The 20,106-nt window shown below is 44.7% G+C and overlaps 1 protein-coding gene across 2 annotated transcripts in view; it reads left to right on the forward strand.

Annotated features, from left to right (window-relative positions):
- The window catches only part of cacna1da (calcium channel, voltage-dependent, L type, alpha 1D subunit, a), a 68,341-nt gene that overhangs the window by 34,339 nt on the left and 13,896 nt on the right, over nucleotides 1–20,106 (forward strand). The window contains exons 14-30 of one of the 2 annotated variants that reach the window (XM_034082617.2): nucleotides 7,966–8,191; nucleotides 8,470–8,677; nucleotides 9,824–9,944; nucleotides 10,064–10,148; nucleotides 10,252–10,282; nucleotides 10,373–10,524; nucleotides 10,623–10,752; nucleotides 12,073–12,132; nucleotides 13,546–13,652; nucleotides 13,858–13,945; nucleotides 14,040–14,147; nucleotides 14,238–14,290; nucleotides 14,386–14,532; nucleotides 14,658–14,859; nucleotides 15,061–15,219; nucleotides 15,913–16,023; nucleotides 16,876–16,959. In XM_034082617.2, coding sequence (XP_033938508.2) covers nucleotides 7,966–8,191; nucleotides 8,470–8,677; nucleotides 9,824–9,944; nucleotides 10,064–10,148; nucleotides 10,252–10,282; nucleotides 10,373–10,524; nucleotides 10,623–10,752; nucleotides 12,073–12,132; nucleotides 13,546–13,652; nucleotides 13,858–13,945; nucleotides 14,040–14,147; nucleotides 14,238–14,290; nucleotides 14,386–14,532; nucleotides 14,658–14,859; nucleotides 15,061–15,219; nucleotides 15,913–16,023; nucleotides 16,876–16,959 — 2,072 coding nt within the window. Of the gene's footprint in view, nucleotides 1–7,965; nucleotides 8,192–8,469; nucleotides 8,678–9,823; nucleotides 9,945–10,063; nucleotides 10,149–10,251; nucleotides 10,283–10,372; nucleotides 10,525–10,622; nucleotides 10,753–12,072; nucleotides 12,133–12,208; nucleotides 12,269–13,545; nucleotides 13,653–13,857; nucleotides 13,946–14,039; nucleotides 14,148–14,237; nucleotides 14,291–14,385; nucleotides 14,533–14,657; nucleotides 14,860–15,060; nucleotides 15,220–15,912; nucleotides 16,024–16,875; nucleotides 16,960–20,106 lie in introns of both variants that reach the window. The other variant, XM_071203137.1, reaches the window with a different exon arrangement.

Here is a 20,106-nt window from a genome sequence, read left to right on the forward strand (position 1 = left end):
GCACCACCATGATCCCCATTGTTTTGCCCGTGGCCTGGACGGCGCAGCGTTGGACACGGAGACAAATGTCTGTGACCGCGGCCAACTCGTCCATAACGGCCGGTCCAGGATTACTCAACATATCCTCACAGAGCTCCGCTTGGTATGCGGTTAGCAGTGAGGAAACGTTCAGAGCCCTGGCGGACAACGCTGCGGCTCTGTAGGACCGTTCAGTCATCGTCGACTGGAAACGGTCCACCTTCGCTGGCAGCGTGGGGTTCCTGCTTGGTGACGGGCCCATCCTCGGTAGGAGGTGGGCTGCCACCAGCAGTTCCATCGGCGGTATGCGGAGCAGGCCGAGCCTCTCCATACCGTCGCAGTCTAGGGAGGAGGCACCCTGGATTGGGGCCTTGTTGCTAAAGGGTCGGTCCCTCCACGAGACCGACACCTCATCCAACATCTCCGGGAAGACCGGGAGGAGTTGCCTCCTTGTCCTCGTTGCTTGGGGAGAATGTTTCCCCTCGTAACGGGACCTGGCGGTCTCCTTGGCCATTTCGGGCCACGGGATGTCTAGCCTGGACGCAGTGCGCTGACACGCGGCCTGCAGGTCCATGCTCAGACAGGGCGAAGCTGGTGTGCTATCGCCCGGGAGAGCAGCCATCGCTCCCGGCTTTGCCGTTTGAGCATGAAGATATCTTCTTCTTGCTCATCCGAATCAGACAGGAGGGACTCAGAGGTGTCCTCTTCGTCCTCCATGTAGTCTAATTCCAGGACATCCTCCGCGGGCGAGACCATGGTGAGGTCTCGCCGGGAGCTCCCGCCTGGTGAGGCGTGGGGCTCCGTTCCCGCGTCTCTTGCCGCCACCGGGTCCCGGCCTGACACGGCGTGGGATCGCGGTTCCGCAGCTGCCGCTGTTAGTGAGCCCCAGACCGACACAATGAGGGGCTCAGTCTCTGAGACGGACGCCCCCGTGTCTTGATTGCCAAACGGCGAATCAGTGGACATGAGGGAGTCCTGTTCCAACAAACTAGCTTGGTGTGCTAGCCGTCGGTGGAGGCTCTTTCGGGTGAAACGGGCACAAGGTTGTCGATAGCCTCCTGGGCGTGTTCCAGCCCGAGGCAGGACGAGCAGACCTGGTGTGAGTCTGTGCCTGCTATCTTCAACCCGCAGCCGCATGACCGAGCCTCCGAGTCCCTGACTCCTCTGGTGTGAGGGGGAGAGGCAGAGATGTTCACAAGTCTTTTTTTGCAAGTCCAAGTCAAGTCTCAAGTCTTTGGTCACGAGTCCAAGTCAAGTCTCAAGTCTTTGTGGGGTGAGACTTGATCAAGTCTCAAGTCTTTGGTCACGAGTCCAAGTCAAGTCTCAAGTCTCTAAAAAAATAAAAGTCTCATGTCTCTTCTGGTTGTAATAAGCCTTCTATTGCCTGCTGCTATCCGGTCTGTTAAGAATACTGCACAGCTCTATACTGCACCTCTGCAACCGTATTGTTTAATTACACTGGGTCTCTAATGACATCTTTTAAGTCTACTATAAATAAACATATTCCTCTATCCTCTCACTCAAACCCAGTGTCATGGTAACCTGGTAAACCTGTAACATTAACGTTACGTGGTCAACAATAAACCTGTAACCTGCCTATAAACCGACAGATGTATTTATGTATGTAACTTTTTCTACGTTTAACGTTAGCCAGTAGATGGTGGCAGCGGAACGTAATGATTAACGTTACCGACCTTTTTTATGTCATGTCAAGAGTTGGATGTCAACGCCACTCAACTCAAACAAGTGTGACAAGCAATTCACTAATCTTTTCAAATATTCAGTTACAAAGCTAGTAGCAAGCTAAGTTAACATTACATAGCTGATGCTGAGCTAAACATGTTTGCTAACCGTCCATGCGTTAATGTGACTGACCTCTCCGGGTGAGTTTTCAAGTGCCTGATGAAATTCGACGTTGTTGCGCCAGCATCCTTGATTTTGATATTGCAGACTTTGCAGTGTGCGCTCCTTTTGTTGGTGCCGCCGGCGTTTTGTTCGAAGTGTTTGTAGTTGAACCTAATTACAAGCGGTACAGCCGCAGGTGTGCCACCGGTGGCATTGTGTTACTACGAGGTAGTAACAGAGGCGCGCACGTCTGCGTAATGAGCCCGGCTAAAGTAACTGGATGGCCTACCTGCCTGTCAGCCTTCCACCTGGGCACACATTTATCTCGTGCCCTCATTGGTCATGTGCGCGTTCGTGTGTGTTGGAGGAGGCGGGCTCTATAAGGAAGTAGCAGCCTCTAGCAGATTATCTCCGGTTGTGTATTTTCAAATTCTAGTGATCTCGAGCCGGTTTCTCTCAAATGTACCTACCCCACCTTTAATACGCCAAAAATAGAAAACACAATGATTGTTCACGAGTCCCAACACACGAGTCCAAGTCGAGTCTGAAGTCTTTTGGTCACGAGTCCAAGTCAAGTCTGAAGTCTCTGTGTGTGCGACTTAAGTGCGACTCGAGTCCGAGTCGCAGACTCGAGTCCCCATGTCTGGGGAGAGGCGTCCATCTTGTTCGCCTCGTGGCGTGGAGAGGACCCGCTCGTAACAGGTACGTCGTTGAGAGAAAAGTGCTACCAACCCATCCTTAATCCGGAGAAAAAGGGACGGTGTGGGTCCTTTGTTCTCAAAGAATATTGACTGGTGTGTCAATATACTTCTAATCCTTTTCTCCTCCGTGAGAGAGAAAAAGAAAAGCGTCCTCGCTACCGTGGTGTCGGTAGTAAGGGGAAGCTAGCTAGCAACAGGTGCGTAGCTAGCTTGAGTAAAATCAAAACCTCACCTTACTTTCCGGGGAAAGAAACGGCGAGGTCGATTTTAATACTAACTGGCGTTAGTATTACCGTCTTCTTGCGAAGGAGTAGCCGGCGAGCGCCCGTCGACCGAAATGTTTTGGATTTGGGTTCAGTCTGTGGACCGTTAAGCTTGTCCGGCTACTGTAGAGATGTGCTCTGAAGCGAGAAGAGGTGTTTGAATGACGCATGCGGGTCATTCCCTGACGTTGACGTCAAGATCACCAGCCAATCAGGATTGGCGTAATGAGATTGATGCTTCCGTTTGCTTCGCGATGAGGCGCATCCCATAGTGAGACATCGAACGGAGTGTTATGAATGAGAACTAGGGTAGGAGAACATACATCTTATGGGATTTCTAAATATTGTATGTTGTGATACACATTTTTCCAATTGTCTTATTAGGAATGTATAATAAAAATAAAATGTTAGTGAACACTTTATGCATTTCAGTTCTCATTCATAACACTCCGTTCGATGTCTCACTATGGGATGCGCCTCATCGCGGAGCAAACAGAAGCATCAATCTCATTACGCCAATTCTGATTGGCTGGTGATCTTGACGTCAACGTCAGGGGAAATCACCCCCTATAAGTAGCCTGCGCCACGACGCATGCGTCATTCAAACACCTCTTCTCGCTTCAGAGCACATCTCTAATGGTAGCCGGGCTAGCTTAACAGTCCACAGACTGAACCAAAAGCTAATTTTCGGTCGACGGGCGTTAGCCGGCTACCCTATTCTGCCTCGCAGAAGAGTATAGTACTAACACACCAGTTAGTATTATAATCAACCTCGCCATTCTTCCTCAGGAATTAAGGTAAGGTTTTGATTGTTCAAGCTAGCAACACACCTGCTGCTAGCTTGTTTTTTCCCTCACTGCCGACACCACGGTAGCGAGGACGGATTTTTACTTTTTTCTTCCACGAAGGAGAAAAAGGATATTACCACACCAGGTAATATTCTTTGAGAAAAAAGACCCACACCGTTATTTTTTCTACGGATTAAAGACAGGTTGGGAACTATTTTTTCTCTCGACGTACCTGTTACGAGCGGGTCCTCTTCACGCCACGCAGCATATAAGATGGACGCCTCTCTCCCTCACACCAGAGGAGTCAGGAACTCGGAGGCTCGGCTCTGCGGCTGCGGGTTGAAAGTGTCAGGCACAGACTCACACCAGATCTGTTCGTCCTGCCTCGGGCTGGAACACGCCCAGGAGGCCATTGACAACCCCGGCTCGTGCGGGCATTGTGCCCGCTTCACCATGAAGAGCCTCCGCCGAAGGTTAGCACAACAAGCTAGCCTGTCGGGACAGGACCCCCTCATGTCCACTGGTTTGCCGGCTGGCAATCAAGACACGGGGGCGTCCGCCGCAGAGATGGAGCCCGTCACTGGGTCGGTCTGGGGCTCATCGACAGCGGCAGCCGCAGAACCGGAATCCCGCGCCATATCAGGCCGAGACCCGGTGGTGGCAAGAGACGCGGGAACGGAGCCCCACGCCTCACCAAGCTGGGGCTCCCGGCTGGACCTCACCATGGTTTCACCCACGGAAGATGTCCTAGAGTTAGACTACATGGAGGACGAAGAGGATACCTCTGAGTTCCTCCTGTCTGACTCGGATGAGCAGGAAGACGACATCTTCATGTCATCGGCTCAGGCTGCAAAGCCGGGAGCGATGGCTGCTCTCCCGGGCGATAGCACACCAGCTTCGCCCTGTCTAAGCATGGACCTGCAGGCCGTGTGTCAGCGCGCTGCGTCCAGGCTAGACATCCCGTGGCCCGAAATGGCCAAGGAGACCTACCAGGTCCCGGTACGAGGGGAAACATTTCCCCCAAACAATGAGGACGAAGAGGCAGCTCCTTCCGGTCTTCCCGGAGATGTTGGATGAGGTGTCGGTCTCGTGGAGAGACCGGCCCTTTAGCAACAAGGCCCCAATCCAGGGTGCCTCCTGCCTTGACTGTGACGGTATGGAGAGGCTCGGCCTGCTCCGCATACCGCCTATGGAACCGCTGGTGGCAGCCCACCTCCTACCGAGGATGGGCCCGTCACCAAGCAGGAACCCCACGCTGCCAGCAAAAACGGACCGATTCCAGTCGACCATGACTGAACGGGCCTACAGAGCCGCAGCATTGTCCGCCAGGGCTCTGAACGTTTCCTCGATGCTAACCGCGTACCAAGCGGAGCTCTGTGAGGATCTGTCGAGCAATCCTGGACCGGCCACTCTGGACGAGATAGCCTCGATCACAGACATTTGTCTCCGTGTCCAACGCTGCGCCGTCCAGGCCACGGGCAAGATAATGGGGATCATGGTGGTGCAGGAAAGAGCTAGATGGCTCAACCTCACCAACCTCCCAGACCGGGAAAAGGAAGATGTGCTTGACATGCCCATCGTTCCCGAGGGGATTTTCGGCTCTGCTCTCGCTTCCATGCAGAGGAAGTGCGAGTCGAAAAAGAAGGAAGACAAGGCCCTCCACCTCTGTCTCCCTCGAAGGGTCCAGCCGCTGCCTTCGCAGCAGCGGCCCTTCGCCCAAGCTGCACCGAACCCTGCTAGGTTTAAAGTACCAGGACAGCAGAGGTCGCAGCCCGCCCCGAGTCCCCAGCCCAGGCAGGAGACGAGGGTGAGTTGGCCTAGAAAATCTCCGGTTCCGGCTGCAGCCAACCCAGAATCTCGGCCAGCAGTCGAGGAAGAAGAAGCGAGCGGCCTGACAGCCCCTCCTTCTCCCCTCTGTGACAGAGCTGGAAGTTCTTTCCCCGGCTCTAATCGTGTCCCCGCTGCCTCGAGAGATGCCTCAACGTCATCCTCAAGTCTGCATAAAACACATGTCACATCTTTGTTGTTTAAATAAACCATTTTCCACTGACGCATCCAGGCTTCGGCCAAGGGCGCAGCTCAAAAAAATGAAAAGAAAAACAATAAACAGTCCGTTAACTATAAATCCCCTTCTGAGAGCAGCTACGGCCTCTCTCAAAAGGCGGATATTAAACGGGTCTGTGAAGGACCAAACACCTGCAGTTTATTTAAATCTAATTTAAAAACATGGTTAGTGGAAAGTCAGCTCTGTCAACACTGACACAATCTGTACATGACAACGCTCTGTTTATATGCCTTGACCTGTATCTGTCTGCTTTGTGAATTTGTATTTTAGTTTAGTTTTTATGTTTTTATATATGCTTTTATCATAATATAAGTATCTCTGTTGAATGTTGTTTTACTGATAGTATTTACCTGTTATTTGAAGTGAATTTTTGTTTTTAGGATGACTTTTAACATCTGTCCAGGGACTACAGACGAAAAATAGCCTGTTGGCTAACTCTGGCGCATTTACAGAAATGTCAATTAATGTGCACTGTCCCTGTCAAATAAATATATTAAAAAAAAAAAAAAAAGGCACCACCGCCACACGCATGCGCAGTGCCGGTTGGGGCTTTAAGGGCACCTCCGTCACGTGCATGCGCAGTGCCGGAGCCGTAAGCGTGACATCTCAGCTGGCTCTAAGGAGCATACAGCAGGAGATACTCACGACATCTGCCTGGGCTTCTCAAAACAGTTATACTTTATCTGTTTTCACAAACCCAGAGAGAGTCAACCCATATTCTGGAGAGAGAGGTTCTCTCTCTCCTAGAAAGAAGGGTTTTATCTATAATGCCCACCGAGCGGAGTCAGATTACGGGGGAAAATGTCCTCGTAAAGCACCCACTCAACATGGGCCTCATAATAAAACTAAGAGTTTTGGTTATTATGTAATGCATAGTGGCACTACACCCGACTTTTCTAGTGCGGGACGCGCCTACGGGTGCTGTCCTTTCACGGAAGGTGGTCACCACGGACGCAGGTCAGACAGGCTGATAGGGTATTTACGAAGGTCGCAGGCTCCTCCCTGTCTCCAGGTCGCTGGTGCCCTTATGGGACCTGGCAGTGGTTTTAAATGGGCTCAAAATTACCCCATTTGAACCCCTGGAAGGAGCTGACATGAAACATCTGTCACTCAAGACAGTGCTGTTACTGGCCCTGGCATCCGCCAAGCGGGTCAGCGATATCCATGCACTGTCTGTACATCCCTCATGCACTCAGTTCGCCCCAGGGCAAACGAGAGTGTTGTTGAAACCCAACCCTGCCTTTACATCAAAGGTGGTTGGTTCGTGTACCCCAATTGACATTGAGGCATTTCCTCCGCAGCTGGTTTCCTCCGGGGAGCAGCAGCAGGATCTGTTGTGTCCAGTCCAGGCTTTTCACACATATATGGACAGATCAAAAGAGCTTCGTCTTAATGACCAACTCTTCGTGTCCTGGGCTAAATCTCACAAGGGTAAGCCTGTTACTAAGCAACGGCTCTCCCACTGGATCGTGGAGGCGATTGCTTTGGCCTATACGAGTCAGAATCTGCAAGCACCTTCGGGTCTGCGGGCTCACTCGACTCGGGGCCTGGCTACATCCTGGGCTTTGTTCAAGGGTGTTTCCATCCAAGACATCTGTGCAGCGGCAAGCTGGTCTTCGCCGCTCACTTTTGTCCGCTTTTACAGGCTAGACGTCTCCGCTCCAAGCGTGGCCCGAGCAGTGCTGGGCACCTTGTTGAGTCGGGACTCTACCTGTTAAATTCTGGTTGATCGGTGATCTTCGAGATAAGCTCGTCTGGCAATACGGGAGCTACAATATCCCATAGTGAGACATCGAACGGAGTCTTATGAATGAGAACTATAGGTTACTTACGTAACCCCAGTACTCAGAGTAACATGAAGTGAGATGTCTCACCAGAAGGCCCTCCTTGCTATGGTGAAGCGAGAAGAGGTGCTTATTTTGAATGACGCATGCGTCGTGGCGCAGGCTACTTATAGGGGGTGATTTCCCCTGACGTTGACGTCAAGATCACCAGCCAATCAGGATTGGCGTAATGAGATTGATGCTTCTGTTTGCTCCGCGATGAGGCGCATCCCATAGTGAGACATCTCACTTCATGTTACTCTTAGAACTGGGGTTACGTAAGTAACCTATAGTTTTATTAATATAACATTTATTTCAATGCAGTTTTTTTTTTTAACACCATCGACCGTTTTGTGCATTCTTTTTAGCAACATTTATACTGTCCTTAAGTGTCATCCTAAACCCCTTATATATCGCTCCAATTTATTTGTTTAATGTTATCTCTTTTTCTCTGGGTTTCAGATGTAGCCAACAAGGTGCTGCTAGCCCTGTTCACATGTGAAATGTTGACGAAGATGTACAGTCTTGGGCTACAGTGCTACTTTGTGTCCTTGTTCAACCGCTTTGACTGCTTCGTGGTGTGTGGAGGAATCACTGAAACTATCCTGGTGGAGCTAGCAATCATGTCTCCTCTCGGTATCTCTGTGTTCCGCTGCGTCCGCCTGCTGAGAATCTTCAAGGTCACACGGTAAGATTGTTACCGTGTGTGTGTGTGTGTGTGTGTGTGTGTGTGTGTGTGTGTGTGTGTGTGTGTGTGTGTGTGTGTGTGTGTGTGTGTGTGTGTGTGTGTGTGTGTGTGTGTGTGTGTGTGTGTGTGTGTGTGTGTGTGTGTGTGTGTGTGTGTGTGTGTGTGTGTGTGTGTGTGTGTGTGTGTGTGTGTGTGTGTGTGTGTGTGTGTGTGTGTGTGTGTGTGTGTGTGTGTGTGTGTGTGTTCAGTTAATCACCTGTCTCTCTCCTCTACTTCAGTCACTGGCAGTCTCTAAGTAACTTGGTGGCGTCTCTGCTCAACTCCATGAAGTCCATCGCTTCCCTGCTGCTGCTGCTCTTCCTCTTCATCATCATCTTCTCGCTGCTAGGCATGCAGGTCTTTGGTGGAAAGTTCAACTTTGACGAGACCCAGACTAAGAGGAGTACATTTGACAACTTTCCCCAAGCCCTCCTCACAGTGTTTCAGGTATATACTGTTCAGATTAGGACAACACAGTAGGAAAAGCAAACAATCAGTATTTGCCCATTGGTGCATCCTATGGAAAATACATTTCAAATGCAGATAAAAATGAAAAATGCTGTCGTGTGATTCAGATTTAGAACTAATCCTGGTAAGAGGTGTTACAGACTGATGAAGGGAGAAGAGAAACAGAGCCAGAGCAATGAATCAATATGGCTGATATATAACCCAGTATTGGCTCACTGCAGAGAGTAGTAGTAAAGAAATGCCAGGCAAGGTTTGATGTAATTTAAAGAAGAGTCACTATCACATAGTTTGCTTAGTATATATTCAGTATTTTGGTTGGTGTTTAAAGGTAAATTAATGGACAAATGCAAAACGTGTGCCAAACATTGTCTCTAGATACATCTCAATTCTAATCAAACTTTATCTGTTAGTCCCAAATATTATTTTTAATTACTAGAACAATGCACTCTCTAAGTATCAATCAAATACATTGAGTATATTTGGCCATGTTAAATGTCACCTATTATGCAAAATCCACTTTTTCATGTATTTTCTACATCAACATGTGTCCTCTCTGTGTAAAGAGATTCTGAAACTTTCAGGAGAAAAGATTCGCTCACTTTGATCCATTTATATAAAAACCCGTCTGAAAATGAGCTGATCAGATTTTGGCCACTTTATGATGTCATAACGATGTTTTGGCTTGTGTAACCATTAGCCAATAACAGACCAAGGTAACCCCCGCCCACCTTATCACCTGAATCTCCTCCTAGAGCACCACTGTTTTTTTTTTTTAACCAAATATCTCTCAGAGGGGCGTGGGGAGTAGCTCCTTATTTTCATCTAAAGTAACAGACACAGAATCAGCACTTTTGAAACAGGGCTGAAACAGAGGGGATTATGGGATGCTGCAATGCATGATCTGTTTGATATTTCAGCCAAACACTTCAGAGACATGTTTGTATATATCTGAGACCTATAATAAAGTAATAAAACGGTATAATAGGGGACCTTTAAAGCGGCTCTAATGGATTTATTAAAGCCTCAAAGCAAGGATTGGAAGGTGGCGTGACAATGAACTCTATACATGTGAGAAAACTGCTGTTGATTATTCTCCCACAAAATTAATATTCTGATACATTTTAGATCCTGACCGGAGAAGACTGGAACGCTGTGATGTACGATGGCATCATGGCGTACGGAGGCCCTTCCTCTTCTGGGATGATTGTGTGCTTTTACTTCATCATCCTCTTCATCTGTGGAAACTGTATCCTCCGCCATGCGCAACACTGCTGAAACTGAGAGAACCTGAGTTCACCTACATTCATCTTTTTATTAATGGTGTTTTTACAGAGAGCGTTGTCCTTTACTGAACACTTTGCTCAGATATCCTGCTGAACGTCTTCTTGGCTATCGCTGTGGACAACTTGGCAGACGCAGAGTCTCTCAACACAGACGAACCCAAGAAAGGGTGACAGCTGATCTCCTACCATGTAATTCTGTGGCAAACATGCCCAGATGTATATACTCAAACTCCTCTCCATCGTTTATAACAATATCTATATTCATTACAGGGACAAAAAGGAGGACGAAAAAGAGGAAAAGGTATTCTTACTTTCTGAATTAAACAATACCCTATCTTTACATTTTGAGGAGTTAAACACACTTTAAACCGCTCTGCTTGTCCGTCTGGAGGAAGAGGAGGAGATTGAGGACACTGCAGCGGAGGAGGAGGATCCAGAAGTTCCATCGGGGCCTCGGCCAGTCATCTCTGAACTGGTAAAGAAGGAGAAGATCACCCCTATCCCAGAGGGAAGTGCCTTCTTCATCTTCAGCACCACCAACCCGTATGAAGCACACAGCGACACACACGGACACATACACACGGTCAGACCTCGGATCACACTGATGTCTCGGGCTGTGCTCTATTTTCTTTCTTCTTTAGGTTTCGGGTGTTTTGCCACAAACTCATCAACCACCACATATTCACCAACCTCATCCTGGTGTTCATCATGCTCAGCTCCGTCTCTCTTGCTGCTGAGGATCCCATCCGAAACTTCTCAACTCGCAATAATGTAAGTCTACGAACCTTCACAAGAAGTGTATTTACTGGCTCTAGGAAACTGTGTAGCGAAGATAAGGGGCTGAAGTCAAATAAATAATATGACACTTTTCTAGGTTTAATATTAGTTAGCATTTTTTTTAAATGCAGTGGTGTTATAATTTGTTAACCACACTGGTGGTTTTGCATAATTTAGCCCAATTATAACATACATACAGTACATTAGATAACTGCTGAACCTTTTATAAAGCATTTCCCCCCTGAGGTTATAAAGTGATTTATTTCTTTTGAGGCAGCATCTTGAAAACAGCTTTGTCTTTGGAGGATTTAAGTGTGTTTTAATATATTGTTAGAGAGATGTTATCAGAAAAACATATATACTTTTGTCCACTGTTGCTGTTCTTCTTCTTATTATGTTCTCCACGAGGGCCAACAGAAGCAGAGATAAAGGGAAAACAGGTTTTTGCTTCTATGTCATCCATCATGTCCTTGATAATACATTTCAAAAATATGGCTTGCAGTTTAGTATCCAAAACAATACATACAGAGTAATTACCAGAACAGAGGCTGTTCCTGTCAAGACACCGGGATAAATGCTTGAAATTACACATTGTCCAAATTGGATGGTGAGGTCTGCGACCAGCTCAAGCTGCTTTGTTCCGACATTCATGATTTAGCAGTTTATGTACTCAGCAGCAAGCTTTTTTTAAATGTTGTTTGTCTCCTGGAATTGTTTTAACAGCAACAAAGCCTATGAGCGTAATATGACTCACAAATCACAGCGTGTCCTTGAATGCACCGTAAAGGAGAGCTTTTAAAGAGTTGCTTGTGAGGACACAGCTAGAACAAAACAAAAGGCGATGAATATTTTAAAGTGAGATGCTTTATGTCAAGCTAGTGTTGCGTTTCAGAATTTAAATGAAGCCACAATCCCATCAGGAAGTTTTTCGTTTATGGTTGACAATAATATAAAGCATATTAACTTTTATTTGTATGAGCTCAAAGAGGCAAAACAACGGTACAGGAAGCAAACAATCAACCAGAGAGCTTTCTATTTTATTTGCAGTGCATTGTTATAATTTCTACTGCACTATTCTCAATAATATTGGTTATTGTGTCGTTTTTTTGATCTTTTTTTATGCTTGATAATGATATCCTCTGCATAAGATGCAGGGGTAAAATCACCTTGAACTAATTAGAGCTTTGTGTTGAATCCTAACAACTTCTTTCCAGAAAATACTTCAGATGTACTTTATCTCATTCATCTTTAAATATGATGTATGAAGCTGCACGATGAACTGTCTTTGTTAAACATGTACGTTGCTTTTTGCAGATACTTGGTTACTTTGACTATGCTTTCACGGCTATCTTTACTGTTGAGATCGTATTGAAGGTAAATGCCATGTCCCCTGTCCTTGCTGTGCCTAACTGTACCCCAATAACACTCCAAACGTTTCGTTGCCTTCCAGGTCCTAGGCTATGCAGATTATGTCTTCACTAGTATGTTTACATTTGAGATCGTATTGAAGGTAACCCCTTAAATGACAACGAGAGCCTTGCTGCATTCTCTCCTTGTGTGTCACCTGCCACTCAGTACAACCTGGCTTGTTTGTTTCCTTTCTCTTATTTCCTTTTTTCTTCATGGCACCTCTTTTAGCAAATATTGGAGTTTTAACTTTGCACACACTTACACAAACAGATTTCTTCAAAATACACTAATCAAAGAACTCAAGTTGGGGAAAGGAAACGTCTACATTACATTACATAATCACATGGGTGTCACGTCATCCGGGCAGTCATCGCTGAAATGATTTTGATGATGGAGATATGTAAAAAACATGATGCAACCCTTTGTGCAACACATTTTAATGGGCTGTTCAGACATCTTTAAGGCATTGTCTGAAGTTGAGTTTGAGGTCATCTTCAGGGAGGTGTTTGAAATCAACTCCAGTCAAAGCTGACTCCATGCCTCTCGTACTGACTGCTCTTCAGATTACTCATAAAAGAGGGGGCAAAACCAACCATGTTCCTGCCGAGCATGGTTCAGTCTGCTTTCCCTGACTGAGTGCATAGAAATGTGGAGTTGCGTCTGCAGCCGCTTTGGCAAAGAACCTGCCAAGTTCATCTCTTACTCCAAAAGCTCCTGGTTAGCGCTCTCTTCTCTCCGGCTCTCTGCAAGGCTCCACATTTACATGCACTTGAAAATTAATCCTTTACTTTTATTATTTGAAAGAAGAGTTATTTTGGCTGTTTTTTCTTCTCTGCCTGCTAAACTCTGAAGTTTTAATTGGGAGCTGCTTCCCCTTATTCTGAACTATTAAAGAACATAACGGAATGTGCTTTAAGATAACGGTCCACATGAATGTGACAGTAAGGCCATTTCTATTTTCCGATCACTATAACTAGTTCTCGCAGGTAGTAACGATCCCTGACATCATGGCAACAAAATGCATGTTTGATTGCCTCATCCCATAGTTGATTGTGAAATGAATGACTTACTACTACATTCATGTAGTTAATGGCTGTGGGGGTGGCGACGGTAGATATAGCCTCCTGTTTCACTGCTCTGAGTTGCCCCCCCGAATCAGAGTGATTTCAAGAGTGTGGAGACGTGTGTGCGTGTGTAAGATATGGTATGTTAGCATATGTTTTTCTACCTATTTAACATGTTAATACAGTACAATATGTGTGTCTGCGTATTCTGCAGTGTGACTTTGTGTTGTGGTGTGTCTTGTATGTGTTGGATGAAATATGTGTGTTTTTTCTTTGCCATTTGCTCCTCTAACTTCCTCTGTCGTCTCCTCAGATGACAACATATGGAGCCTTTCTCCATAAAGGGGCATTCTGTAGAAATTACTTCAACCTCCTCGACCTGTTGGTGGTGGGAGTTTCCCTTGTCTCCTTTGGCATTCAGTGAGTACAATTAAACTAGGAAACAACCGCCCTCTGATTGGAGCCCTGTTTAATGAAATAGTTCCAGCAACAATTGAAAAATCCCCTTTTCAATTGTTGCTGGCACTACTGGATTTACATTCATGTTTGCATTTCCCTGCGCTTCTTCAAAAAACAAAAAATTGGCAAATTAGCCAGACATCACACCATTAACTTCCATGTTCAGGTCCTCGGCCATCTCAGTGGTGAAGATTCTTAGGGTACTTCGTGTTCTTCGACCCCTGAGGGCCATCAATCGGGCCAAAGGCCTAAAGGTGAGGTCTCATCCCGAAGTCTCCTACATTATTTTCCACAATAATAACACAGTCAGGGTGGATTCCGCAACATCTTTTTGTTTCTGTCTTACAGCACGTGGTGCAGTGTGTGTTTGTGGCCATCAGAACTATCGGAAACATCATGATCGTCACCACTCTGCTCCAGTTCATGTTCGCCTGTATAGGGGTGCAGCTATTTAAGGTCAGCAGCAAATTCACATCATACACGTAGCAACAGATAGTGGTTAACACTTTATGTTATAAGCATTTCATTTCACGTTTTCCTCCACAGGGAAAGTTCTACCGCTGCACGGATGAAGGAAAGTCCAACTCAGAAGAGTGCAAGTTAGTTTTCTTCTGTGTTTCTTCACAGCTGATTACCTGCAAATGTGATCCTAGTTTCAGTCTTAACCCCTACCTAACATGTTATTTCCTCTCAGGGGCACGTACATCCTGTATAAGGATGGAGATGTGAACCAGCCGTCCATCCACAGACGAATGTGGCACAACAGTGAATTCAACTTTGATAACGTCCTCATGGCTATGATGGCTCTGTTCACTGTGTCCACCTTTGAAGGCTGGCCTTCGTAAGATTCAAATATTTTAATCCCATTGTTAGAGCTTTGAAACAATAGAAGTCCGATATAGTGTTATTACTAAAATAATAGTTTTGGCTGTGAGTTTTGATCTCTCTGTTGTCCTCTCTTCTCAGTTTGCTCTACAAGGCAATCGACTCCAACAGGGAGAACCTGGGACCCATTTACAACTACCGCGTGGAGATTTCCATCTTCTTCATTATCTACATCATCATCATTGCTTTCTTCATGATGAACATCTTTGTAGGTTTTGTGATCGTCACATTTCAGGAACAAGGAGAGAAAGAGTACAAAAACTGTGAACTCGATAAAAATCAGGTCAGTCATGGGGTTCACGAAATGTGGGAAATTGAAAGCAGTGTGTTTGTGTGTGTTCAAATATACTGGTTTCAAGTTATTCAACAGAAAATAAAATAGGCTTCAGTAAGTCTCTTAAGTTAAAAAGTCGAGGTTGGACTGAGATGTAAGAGGTGTGTCAATAAATGAGCACTGAAACCGTCTTTGTGTGTTTCCGTGCAGCGTCAGTGTGTGGAGTACGCTCTGAAGGCCCGTCCACTGAGGAGGTACATCCCTAAGAACCCGTACCAGTACAAGTTCTGGTACGTGGTGAACTCCACGGGGTTTGAGTACATCATGTTTGTGCTCATTATGCTCAACACGCTCTGCCTGGCTGTACAGGTAAGAAGTCATCAGTTAACATACGTGTCATTATTGTGATTGATATGTTTAATATAAAACTAAAATTCTTATGTAAGTTTTACAACATCCTCTAATATATGTATTTAAACATGTCTACATCTCATAAAGATTTCATCAGAATGTATCACACGCTGATGGCAGATATTTAGCAAAGATAGTTTCACCGGTATGGATGAAAATAAAAATATATTTTTGTATTAATATCTTAACTTCACCAAGCTTTTTGCTCTAACTGACTTTGAAGTACTAACTGCCTTTGTTACTTTAGCAATTTATTTTCCTGGTGCTAGCTAAACACTTTTATAATGTTTCATTTTGGCTCCCTCCAGTGGTTTTTATCTGAAATAAATACTGTGGTAGACATCAATGCAGGATGCAGGGAAAAGAGAAAAATGGACTAAAAGCAACACACATTTCCCCTCTGACTGTCTTACTCTCGTCTTATAAAGCTTAAACTTTCAACCACACTGTAATTTAATACATATTTGACATCTACTGGCTTTAATGGAAGTCTTCTTAAAGCTATTTGTTCTTATTGTACAATTTGTTTGTTTTTTTATAATTTTGACCAGGTTTTTTGTTTAGTGCAAAATTAATAAACTGCACATCAGAATACAAGCTTCTCCCTTTTTTTTATTTTCCTTTCCCGTGCCTTTCATCTCCTCTCTGCAGCACTACGGCCAGTCAGCGCTCTTTAACTACGTAATGGACATTCTCAATATGGTCTTCACTGCTGTCTTCACTGTGGAAATGGTTCTCAAACTCATCGCTTTCAAGCCCAGGGTGAGTCCCCCGCAAATGTCTTCACAGACAAGCGCTTCCATCTAACTTTCAGTAAAAGATCAAATGACAAACTATTACCTTTATGTGTAAGAGTGGAGCAGGGTGCGTCAGTAATCTTTTTTTTTCACTTTACCCTCGACTGCCTGGCCAACAGCTCTGTGTTGCGAAGAAGGACAGGTTGCTAGTAAGAGACAGTGTGGGGTGCAGTGCGACTTTCTTTTAATTAAATATAAAAGCCAACACTGTTTGTCCAGTTGTTGGCAGCAGTGTTTCTGCATGTGATTTAAGTATCAACATGAATTTGGTGCAGATCAACCACATTCTGCACATCTCCGTGCACTATAATGCAGTGAGCACTTCAGCTGAAGTAGCCAGCAGTGGTTTCTGTGTTTCTGAAATTATTAGGCTGTTTTTATTTCAGTGCAAGAGTAAAGACGTTTTGTTTGTGCTGATCTCACATCCATCTTGCCCACCGCTCGCTCCACCTCACTTAGGGCTATTTTGGGGATGCCTGGAATGTGTTCGACGCCATGGTTGTGATGGGCAGCATAGTAGACATTGTGCTCAGTGAGATTGATGTAAGTAAAGCTGCAACGAGCCCCGCTGCCCTCCGACCTCTCTCTGTTTCGGGCCCCCTCGGCCCACACTGTGGATTTCCATGGCAGGACTCTAACTTCTGGCTTTTTATCTGTTAAATCTTAACACTTTTTCTCCTTTTTTCTCTCTTTTTGTCCTCTCCTGACCCTGCCATTTCAATGAATCTACTCTTCTGATCATCTCTCCTTCTCTTCATGGTCTTTTGCTTCCATCTTTTCCCTCACCTCCCTTATATGTACCGTCGTGATTTAACAGCACTATTTCGCTGATGCTTGGAACACATTCGATGCCTTAATTGTTGTCGGTAGTGTCGTCGATATTGCTATCACTGAAGTTAATGTAAGTACTTCTTTATTCTGCTTTTCAAGTTGAACTGAAGCCTTACAGAAAAGCCACATGGCATTTGTAAGATGTTTTCTCAACCTCTGGTGCAGCGGTTCCCAGCCTCTTTGTCTCCAGGACCGTGAAAGTGAAACTATGTTTTTTCTTCTTCTGGCTTTTCTTTCATTAAGGGATATTTTCAGTCCTTAAGAAGTAAAACTAGGTAGTATTTCAAAAAGAAGAAAACAACTATTTATTGTCTTTAATCACTTGATGTCCCTTTAGACTTTGGGAAACACTTATCCAGTGTATTCAGTGTAGCCTTTTTAAATGATGAGCTTCTATATTTATTATGGTACTTTGCATGCTATAACGTAGGCATTTATAGTTTTAAAGCGCCATTGGCTTATTCTGTAAAGCTTCAGTTTGATCTTCATTTATGTCCTATTGTTATTGTTGTTACATTACAGCACAATAGTCTGTCGTTGGAATTTACCTTCTGCTAAATGTTTTATTTTCAATCTGTTGCAGTACTGTTTGTTGCAGAAAATATAAAAAAATGTTTGCTGAACATGCTGACTGTTAACCCTTTACACAACAAAAACAGGAGCCTCTCACATTTGTTTGTGATCTGAGGCCTGTACTGCATGTTTGTTTTGAGCAGGATGATTAATGATGACGTTTTCTAATTCTTACTTTTGTCCGTTTTGTTTTCATAGAAACTTGTAGAGGCAAGTATGGCAATGAACAACAACGTCGTGTGTGTGTGACCTGTTGTCTATAACAACTTTATCTCCGGGACCCCTTATAGTGGATTCATTGGTCATCAAATGTTATTGACTCAGAAATAGGTTTTTGTTAGAACAGTATCAAATAGATTGAATTGTAATTACTTTAAGCGTATTTCAGTATTAATCAAAGTCAGTCTCTTTGAAATTCATGTCAAGGCTCGATAAAAATAAGATAACTACTTCTTTACTTAAACCAACTACAAAATACTCAACTCTTTATGGCTCTGCTCTTCACAAAAACACCTAAAACAATGACTTAAGTCTGTAAAGGACTTTGTTGTGTTTAGTTTGAGTTTATTAAAATGGTAAAGAAAGTCAGTTTTGAAGTCAAGGATACAAACAAACCCCAGAAACAGATTAGGACCAGAATCAATAGTTAAGTGATGATGGGGACTCTCTGCTCAACCGGCCCCCCGCCCCCTCCTGAGTGCCCTGACGTCTGAGCTGCAGTGCTGTTTTTCTGGAGTTATAATTCATGTTTTCTCAGTTTGTTTTCCTAAATGTGTGTCTGCATGAGTGTATAAAAGAGCACTAACTTTGTTTAAAACATATGGCGTGTGCAGGTTTAATTGTTATGCATGTGTGTTTTAACATGTATACAGCCTATACTTTAAGGTGTGCTGTATGTATAAACATGTGTGTTGTGAAGGTTGGGGGCATAATATCAATTTCACAAGGACTTTAATAGTCATTCTTGTGAGGCGCATTTTATCCATCATTTAAATGTACTTGTGGTTTGCATTGCATGTGGTTTGTGTCATAAAGCAAACTGGCGGATCAGATATGAAACTCTTTATCAAAACATATCTGAAAGCTGATCTGTAGTGGCTTTTTGATGTATTAATTTAAGCTGCTTGCTTGCCATTCCAGTCATAGGCTGTGTGATTGTTAAGTTTCTCACTGGACTGCTGTGACCTCTCCAAATGCATGCTGGGAAGTGTTAGCCATTCACCTTGCTCCATTAACATCCTCTCCATGTCCCGCCTCATACAGATGGCGCGCGGCCATTCACTCCCTTCCCCTCCGGTCAGTTTTCACAGAGCCTCTTGAAGTTTGCCCTTTCTCTCTTGCCATACTCCTCGATCTTTCTTTACCCTCCAGACAGAATGGCCCTGAAGCTCCGAGCTTGGAAAAGTCCATCCTACACAACATTAAGGAGATTTTTAATATAGAATCAGTGGAGCTCAACTCCTTGAAAAGCTGAGAACTGCGTTAACGTAATATCATCTACTTTCCTTAAGGTTGTGTAGGCCACTGCAACTTCACAGATTTCTTATTCAATGCGATCATATTAGGAAAAACTAATACGCGTACTGTCATTGATAGAAACAGTTACTTGGAGAGATTAAAACAGACTAGTCTTAATGTACAGTCCACAAATTAAAGTAAAAGTCTCAGCATCTTTTTTATTATACAGTCATCAGGTAAGAATCAGTAAACCACTGAATTAGACCTGGTTTTGTACACTTACACTGATGGTGGTTTGATGGAGCTGAGTTTGAGGTTCTTTGATGATCTTGTGTCTGTGTCTCTGTGAGTGATTGTCTCTGTGTTTTGTTCTGTCTTCCTGTAGTGAGCTCTTAAAGCTCAGAGTGGAGCTCATGTGTAGCGCAGGTGTGTAGACTCCAGTCAGGTGCATGAACACTCCTACAGTAACTCTCTACTCTTCACACCTCTCTGCCTCTCCTCTTCATCCAGTATGACTCGCACTGTCTGGTTCTACTTCCTGACCCAGTATTGGTCTCTCTCTCTCTGGGTTTCCTCCTCTCTCTTCTGTTGTTCATTCACCTCTTTCTGCACCGGCCTGTGAGAGCGCCCTGCTATGGCAGTTTTGTTTCAGGGCACTACTGACATGCATGAGTTGCTGTATTGCTATGACTTTACCAACGGCTCCTCATCCTCAAAATGCCTTGCGTGTGCGTGCAGTGCTTCCCCAGCAGCGCATGCTCCATCAAGGCTGTGGCCAGGATTACCTAAAGAACCTCCTCAAGCTCATTTTTTTATTTCATTTTATGATTTCTGCTCATTCTGCACCTCATTTTGTGAAGTATCGCGCTGAGGGATTTGAACAAAGCCATATCTGTCTGGAGTATCTCTTTGTTTTCATATGACTCTTTTCAGTGCTGAGTTTATTCAATTATTTTATAAAAATATCATTGTACAGGTTGAATTTAACTTTCACCTCTGAACGATTTCTTTTTGCATTTTTATATGAACAAATGCTCGCTTAATACTGCCGATATACTGTGATTTATTGTTAATGACATGAATTGCAATAACTCTGAGGGTGTGTTGAAAAATACTTGATTGTCAGTCAGTTAACTTCTCATTAACGTTGTCTGGAGAGCGGTGAAGACATTTCAACCATAACATC

This window comes from Pseudochaenichthys georgianus, chromosome 5 (genome assembly GCF_902827115.2).
Source record: "Pseudochaenichthys georgianus chromosome 5, fPseGeo1.2, whole genome shotgun sequence".
Taxonomy (NCBI): domain Eukaryota; kingdom Metazoa; phylum Chordata; class Actinopteri; order Perciformes; family Channichthyidae; genus Pseudochaenichthys; species Pseudochaenichthys georgianus.